This window comes from Phragmites australis, chromosome 3 (genome assembly GCF_958298935.1).
Source record: "Phragmites australis chromosome 3, lpPhrAust1.1, whole genome shotgun sequence".
In the NCBI taxonomy this organism is placed as follows: Eukaryota; Viridiplantae; Streptophyta; class Magnoliopsida; order Poales; family Poaceae; genus Phragmites; species Phragmites australis.
In genome coordinates, this window is record NC_084923.1 from 9,969,023 (window position 1) to 9,976,693 (window position 7,671).

At 39.6% G+C, this 7,671-nt stretch overlaps 1 protein-coding gene across 4 annotated transcripts; it reads right to left on the minus strand.

The window, feature by feature from the left end:
- Positions 1-785: 785 nt before the first annotated feature.
- Positions 786-7,387, minus strand: LOC133912045 (autophagy-related protein 9-like). Of its 4 annotated transcripts, none has more exons than XM_062354587.1 (11): positions 7,118-7,387; positions 5,834-6,467; positions 5,418-5,738; positions 4,489-4,711; positions 4,104-4,283; positions 3,812-4,018; positions 2,900-2,977; positions 2,749-2,819; positions 2,542-2,652; positions 1,862-1,945; positions 1,626-1,765 (listed from the first exon to the last, which is right to left on the minus strand). In XM_062354587.1, the coding sequence occupies exons 2-10, from the start codon at positions 6,406-6,408 to the stop codon at positions 1,882-1,884; spliced, it is 1,830 nt and encodes a 609-aa protein (XP_062210571.1). In that variant the 5' UTR covers positions 6,409-6,467; positions 7,118-7,387; the 3' UTR covers positions 1,626-1,765; positions 1,862-1,881. The 4 variants fall into 4 exon arrangements, with proteins under 4 accessions (XP_062210570.1, XP_062210568.1, XP_062210571.1 ...); XM_062354588.1 differs by having other exon boundaries at positions 1,862-1,915; positions 7,118-7,386; XM_062354586.1 differs by lacking the exon at positions 1,862-1,945 and having other exon boundaries at positions 786-1,832; positions 5,834-6,444; positions 7,118-7,382.
- Between the last annotated feature and the right edge of the window lie 284 nt (positions 7,388-7,671).

A 7,671-nucleotide genomic window follows, 5' to 3' on the forward strand; every position in this document is an offset into this window, starting at 1 on the left:
TGCAACTTGAAAAGGCTACACGAAGTCACGAATAAATCGTACAGTATTGCTCATGGGTACTGTTTATAGGCGTAGCGACTGGTCAAATGTTTCTCTATAAATTCTAGATTTTTTTTACATATTCTATAATTCATGTGCAACTTATTTTAATTGGATTTATCTAAAAAATCTATGTAAAATTTAAACTAAAATTCTTCAAAAAACTACTTTTATAACTTCTAATAATTCTTAGAGCTCAAATAAAATCTCGAAAATCTAGAAAAAATCATTAATATTCTTATTATATGATATACTAATTTCATATACTAATTATTTTCAATCCTAGATTATATGGTAAAAAATGAGTTCATTTGTAATACTCTATTTTTATATGCAATGATAAAAATACATATAAATAAAACATTATAAAGAAACTCACATTTTATCATGTAACCTAGGTCTAGAAATAATTTTAAAAATTAATATATCACATATTAAGAATATTAGTTATTTTTTCAGATTTTTATAATTTTATTAAGGTCGTAATAATTATTAGAAGTTATAAAAAATAGTTTTTTTTTAGAATTTCAGTTTAAATTGTACACATGATTTTTGGTAAAATAGTTTGCACATAGATTATAGCACATGCACAAAAAAATTCTAATTTTTAAAGAAACTGAGACCCTACGCCTACAAACAGTACCCCATGCAGTGTATTCAGACGGAAAATGAAACAAAGTTAAATGAATGCATACAAAGGAACTTCAAAAGATTTAAATGAATGGCATACAAGGAACATCAAAAAATTTAATGGCATATAGAGAATTGGAACTTTTTTTGATGGCATTCATGGAGTTCTCAAAGAATATGCGGCTGTTTTGCCAGTTTATGAGCGAGACGTGCCCTTTGTTTCGGATGTGGTTCACACAACGGATTACAACTGTGCACGAGTATCAACTAATCCAGCGAGTTATAAAGTCTACACAGGGTCACTGCTTCTAGGTATTATTCTTACTGGAAGGCCAGCTGGCGTGGGGTCATGATGATCAGCTACACCATGTCTGTCATCTTCATCCTTCTGATGGACATCGGCGAAATGAAGGCTCAGCCCTTCCTCAATGTCAGAGTCGTCCATAGACCTTGTCTTGGACAAGGCTGGGGGGCTTCTCCAGCCGCTGATGCTTCTGCTATTGCTATGCTCTAGCTCATCCACGCTTCCCTCTGATAGACTGCCACTGTGATGACCGGAATGAGTGCCTGTCACGTACTGATTTCCAAATTCTGGAGGCTCCAGGAAACTGCCTTGCGGACCAGTAGAATATGCAGGGGCATGAGCCCACCAATGGTTATTAGTATTTTCTTCCGTATCGTGATGCTTTACAGGAGCATTCTGGAACAAAGCGCTTGATGTTGATGCCCCCAAATGACTTTGAACTCTTTCGTACAACTCAGATGTTTCCCTTGCTGGTGGACTTGTGTTCACACCAGTCTCAGGGAATGCTTGCTCGAGTTCGGGTGCCTCAGCTCTAGCTGAGTGTGGTGGATGACACATATAATACCAATCCAGAATATATGGATGGGTTCTTTGATCTGTGTCAAGCAATCCCAAGGGATCCAAGTTATAAACAGCAGGTGGGATGGCCTCAGCATGGTTATGGATATCGCTTGAGAGTAATTGCTGGAAGGTATCATCCCTTTGACCTCTAGTGCTTGCAACAAAGCCTGATGCTTCCAATGCTCGATAGTGTGCAAGAGCTTCTTGACGTATTTGCCTTTCCTTGAACTTCTGGAGGTTAGATAACAATTTTTTGCCATCAGCATTTGGCCCCCAAGATGGATAGACACTCTGAAAACTGAAAATAATCATGTAATACAATTAGACCTCATATGCCGTTGCTTCTGTCACTGCAATGTCAATATCTCCATTCTCCAAAATCTGCAGGTTGACCGGCTGAGCAAAGGTGCCCTAATCGAATTCTCTACTTTTAGCAAGTATGGCAGCAGCCAAATGCATAGCATGACTGGAAGTGTCCAGTGCACACAATGGGTTAAATAGTGTTTGCTTGGAATATCTTTTGATTTGTACTAAAATTCCTCAGTGCCTACTTTCTCTACTACATCTATGAAGTGTCAACAAGAAGGAAACAGTGATTGAAGAATACACAACAGCCAAAAATGGAAGTGATCTTGGTCATATTTTAGGATAAAATCACTGTTATATACTACCACCTCAAATCCAGTTAAATGTTAAAATAATGGCTACTTAGGTTTTTCTAAGCAACATTTTCCAACAAATCCCCCTTATTAATGTTGATTGGTGGAAATGGGTACACATTTCACAGGGACAAACTATCTCAACAAACTAAGGCATTAGCATATTGTTCATGTGGATAGAGACAAATTTGCAACTACCACATCCAAGTTGAAGACAAGAACTTAAGAGGAACAACTCTTGAAGCACACCAAGCCATCTAATCATCTATTGATGGCACTTATGATGAATTCATGATAAACCACAGTACATAACTATTGAGGAACATAGGGAGTACGTGAAATATGTACCTTAAGAATGATTTCTCCATTTTCCCTTGGGAGCTCCTGAGGCTTTTAAGTGCATCAGATGGTGATCCATAGTTTCTATTACCATGTCTTCTGAAGTCAAACAAGCTTAAACTATTGAAAGAAAGACAAATAATGATGTTAAGTGTCGTAAAGGCCCAAGCAAAAATAAGCAGTAAGGATGTATCTGAAGAAACGTCAGCAGAGAACCTGCATACATCTCCCACTCCATCTACATAAACTGTGAAGTCTGAGATGAAGCGCAGAATGTCATCAACACGCTGTGGATATAAAAGGATTCACAACTGTCGTAGAACTTGACCTGCAATAAAATTGCTGTTGAGCTAGTTTAGAACATTACCTTTGGTACCTCAAAAATGAGCAAGTAAGGAGTGATGAAAATGGAGGCCATCTCTTCTAGTAGCATTATTATGGTATACTGCATGCACAATTGATCAAGTCAATTCTCAGAGCACGTTAACATAAGTAAAATCAACCTAGATTTTAATGCTATCTAAGCAGGAAGAAGAACATTTTTCCTAAATCCTGTGAACCTACACAGCTATCTCAAATAGTTACTAGCATGGAGCCGAACTAACTTTTAGATAAAGCACTCTGGTTGAAAGAGATGAAAAGAAATAGAAAATATCAGCTTCTTGGCAACATGATATGGTATCATTGTTCTACTTTCAGATTCTCCTATTAATTCACCAGTTCTATGAAGCAGAAAAGGAGTTCAGCATTACCCTTTTCTTTAAAATAATGCTGAGATTTGGGGAATGGCATAACAAGGTGATGGATGCCAATAAAATGGATGGATTATAACCATCACATTCTAAAGGCAGATGATACAGCATGCAGAAAATTTGGATATCTTGACCAGTTGGTAAAATATAGCATATGCATAATCTCGAGCCAATTCTGTTATCTTAAACAACATGAAATTATTGAAGTATAAGTGAATTTCCCACCTTTCCCAATCAACTTAGGCTTTTGGGTGAATTGGTTGGTGCATGTAACTTAATATGATATGTTAGGTATTGCAACTTAATATGGTATCAGGGCCAGGTCTCGAGTTCTAAGTCCTGGCGGACGCAATTAAACAAAAAATTGCAGCCGACTCCTATTTACACATCCGAGGCCTGTGGGAGCCTCCACGTGAGGGGGAGTGTTGAAGTATAAGTGAATTGCTCACCTTTCCCAATCAGCTTAGGCTTTTGGGTGAATTGGTTGGTGCATACAACTTAATAGAAACTAGGGCTGCACTAGTTACCTGAAAGAGTGTTTCAAATTCTCTTCGAACCAGTTCACTGCTCTCTTTACCACGCCACCGCTTTGGCATGTAATGTGTGTGCTGGACAACGAAGCACATGGTCCCTTCTGGGTCAATTACTTGAAGTTCATCAGCCACTACTTTTCGACTAACAGCTGCTATTGTTCCAAAAACAATAGTATACCAGAACAGATTTCTTCCAAAAATCTTCAAAAATAACGCACTTTAGATTTTACAAGGTGAATAAAATGCATGTAATACCAAACGAAACATGGCAGAATAGAGGACTTACATGTCCCTCGAGAATGGATTCATCCACAAATCCAATGATTATTAGGGCACCAGCCAAGCCACCAGAAACAAAAGATACAAATTTTGCCATGATAGAAACCAGTGGGGTTGGAAACTGCTTCAAGTAATTCAAAGAATGCAAAGCACTGTTGTTCATTCTATGTCTGAAGAAATGATTGACCTGGAATTGTTGTAATCATTTGAGTTTTAAATTAGGAATAAGGCTGATTGCATAGCATCTGTAGGCCTCAACGGGCAAACAGTGCTGGCAGATAATATGAGATAGATGGTTGGTACAAACGTTAAGAAAGTAAGGGAAGCTGGAGAGGGCAAAGATTTGTTGCAGATAAAGACAGGAAAAATAATAGTTCTGCAGGAGAAGCTACCTCATTGTACTCCCTAAAAATCCACCTCGATAAGTTTGACCACCGTCTAGATGAGGCTGTACTGGGGTGATTATAAATTTCTTCAGCATGTCTTAGAATGACATACACCAATGGAAAGATCGCAAGGCAGGGTGACAGAATAAGCATTGCAACGCCCACAAATACAAGTCGCTTTTTCAACACAGCTGGGCTTGTCAAAAACTCTTTCCGCACACAAAAATTACTGAAAAGAGGGAATGAATATTCAGTACATTTTTTAAAATGAGAATCAAACTCTAGAAAAATAAGAAACAAATAGTAAACCAATAGATTGGAACCATCCAAAAGCAATATATGAATTTTTGCTAGAAAGCTTCAATGTATAGTGTACACAATGGATGTAGGGGTGGTCTTTAGGTGCTAACATGTAAACCCTCAGTCCCTCACATGATCTGTTGGACGAGATTCAGACAGATGTGAGGAAGTGGGGTTCCATTATAGATGATTTGTTCTATATGCATTGACTATTTAAGCTAACAGAACGAATATGAGGCAATAAATCTGGTCACCTAGAAAATTAGAAGTACAGGCTGCGCTATATATTTATCAATCGATAAGCATTGTACTAATATGTATTGTCATGTCGATGGTTCTGTTTTATACAATGTGGCTCCAATATTACCTAAAAGAAAAGGGGGATGATAAAGATTGGTACTGACAGTATAGCTGGCTTATTTCAGTGTGCTCATGCAGCTATGTGCCGCAACTGCTTAATGGCTTACACGGCCTGCTTAAGGGCCTATTTGCCCTGGGCTTCGAGCAAAAGAAAGAGTACCATGTAGAAACAGACACATAGCTTGATCATTTGGATATTAAAGTATTTTAGCCAGCTATGGCAGAACAGATCTATTACTAGTAAGTAGTTACAGACGAGCTACAGACTTCCTTACCTATCAAACATACTTTGGAAGATGCACCAATTTAAGGTCCATTCAAGGGCCTTTGGAAGTATCAGATAGTTTCTCCTGTCATGCGCATGAGATCTGACAGTTGGACCAGCTCCAGGTACCCAAGAATGAATAGGAAAAGAAAGAATGCCTTTATTGACCATCCCAATCAAATAATTTTCTTTCCTCATTATTCTCATGATAATATCATGCTCTGAGAGATCCCTAACAACACAAAGTTTTTGAGACTTCTGCAGCAGGACAACCTTCTCGACTATTCTGGGCCATGATATTGTTTGGATCTCGAGATCTGTGACCTTAAGGCTATGCCAAGGTAAACAGAATATGGATAGTCACTGATTGTTCTGAGCTAAAAAGAAAAACACTTAAGCAGAAAAATACATAAGCTGAATAATTACCTGTCATAGTAGAACTGACGAACAATCAGTGTACTTCTTAACTGTACAAAGAACTTGACGAAGTTGGTAAGTCCATAGGTTGTCAATATAACCATTGATCCAACAGTTATCATTTTAGGTAATGTGAAGGGAAATAGAGGATCATGTTTAATGACCTTTTTCAGATCACAAGGTTTCTCCCCGGATTCAAGTGCCTCCACACCACATTTCAAATGGCCAAGGGCATTCCAATCAACAAATAAGAAGAAGAACCCAATACAACATACCATAAAAAGTACATTTAGAATCTCGATTATCCATTTGGTTATGATACACCTAAGCCCTTTTGCGCAGAAATATTCATATAGCCTTTCAAAGAAAATATCCAAGTCAGGAATCGGATCTTGCTTGAAGCCTTCACCTTGGAGAAGTCCAGATGGGCTCTCACTTCCAGAACTTGGCAATCTTCGGTAGTCTGACAACTCTATTTCGGGTGGAATATCAACAAGCAGTTGTGCTGATAACGGAGATTCGCTCCCCCACGGCCACTTAAATCTTCTTTGCGCATTTGTGTCCTTCGAAAGGAAGGACATCATTCATGAAAACAGAAGCCAGGGCCAATTGACAACACCCTAGCCATGCCACACGTACACACCTATCAGCAAAACTAAATGATTCACATTTTGCATACCACAGTTTTCCAGTGAAACAATGAAATGGGTGTTCCTTCAAAACTCAAAAGTATGACAAAATCAATTAACTAAACAAATGCTGCACAACGGATAGGCATTGCATTTAGGAACATAAGTGAAGTAAAAAAAAACCGAGTCCTGAACAAGCTTAAGCAAGTACAGTTGAAAGCCATTACAGCCAAAGTGAACATTCGAGCAGCAATCAGTTCGAAACATATGATGTTTCCTACGTCAAGCACTAATTACCTACTGGGTTAACGTCTCCTACTCCAAGCAGCAACAATATGCTGCCGAACCTAAGCACTCCTTAAAATTCATTTGCATTGATGAATTAATCGATCAACTCCACGGAAAGCAATTCGGTGTCCTGCACCTAAAGTTCAGCAGCTAATCAACAGGTTGAGCTAACTTCCAGCGAAATCCTTACCCACCCCACCAGCGTCTAGACCACCACGCAACACATGACCCATTCAACTACCAAAGTTATCCGCCGACTAACGCTAACTATCGCAACCAAATCAAACTAGTTTGGCAAATCTATCGAAAAAATCGCAAAAAATAACATAAAATGCACGCGTATAGAGAGAGGTGGGGGGAGAGAGAGTCCACCGACCTGGGGAGCGCCGGCGATCGCCGGGCGCAAGCGCGATTGTCGCCGGGGTTGCGGGAGGGGCGTGCGCGGGGAGAAGGCTTCGCGCGAGGAGGTGACTTGCGGTGGACTGCTGCGCCGCGGCGTCGGGTTGGGGAAATCGCACGAGGGCGAAGACGATGAGACGAGGGGCAGGGCGTGGTTTTCAGGCGACGTGGCGTGACGGGATCGGGAAATGGAAGGGGAAGGGCAGGGGGAATGAAGACGTAGGGGAGGGGATCGTTTTGTTCTTTCCGTTTATCCATGGGATTCGCCTTCGTGTTGCGTTAATCGCCAAGTAACTGGGAATCGCACACGTGATTGCCGTAATACTTAATCCATTCACTTTTAACATTGTCGTTTGTGGTAAGTTGTAGGTACGGATGACACGTTGACATTACCTTTTTTGGGTAAAAAATGAAATTGATGTACGTCGATGATCGTATACTATTAACAAGAAGGTTTAGGAACACCGCGGGTTAAGGTCTAGAATTTTCTCTAATCTTCTCGTGACTATAGAGGCGAACGGGTGCATCATC

Bases quoted from the DNA above. Each gene is read 5' to 3' on its own strand.
- LOC133912045 (XM_062354586.1), bottom strand. From the start codon at position 6,408: ATGATGTCCTTCCTTTCGAAGGACACAAATGCGCAAAGAAGATTTAAG. The intron at 4,712-5,417 runs GTAAGGAAGTCT...CCCTCTTTTCAG, and splicing joins TTCCAAAGTATGTTTGATAG to TAATTTTTGTGTGCGGAAAG. The intron at 2,820-2,899 runs GTAATGTTCTAA...TTATATCCACAG, and splicing joins TCATTTTTGAGGTACCAAAG to CGTGTTGATGACATTCTGCG.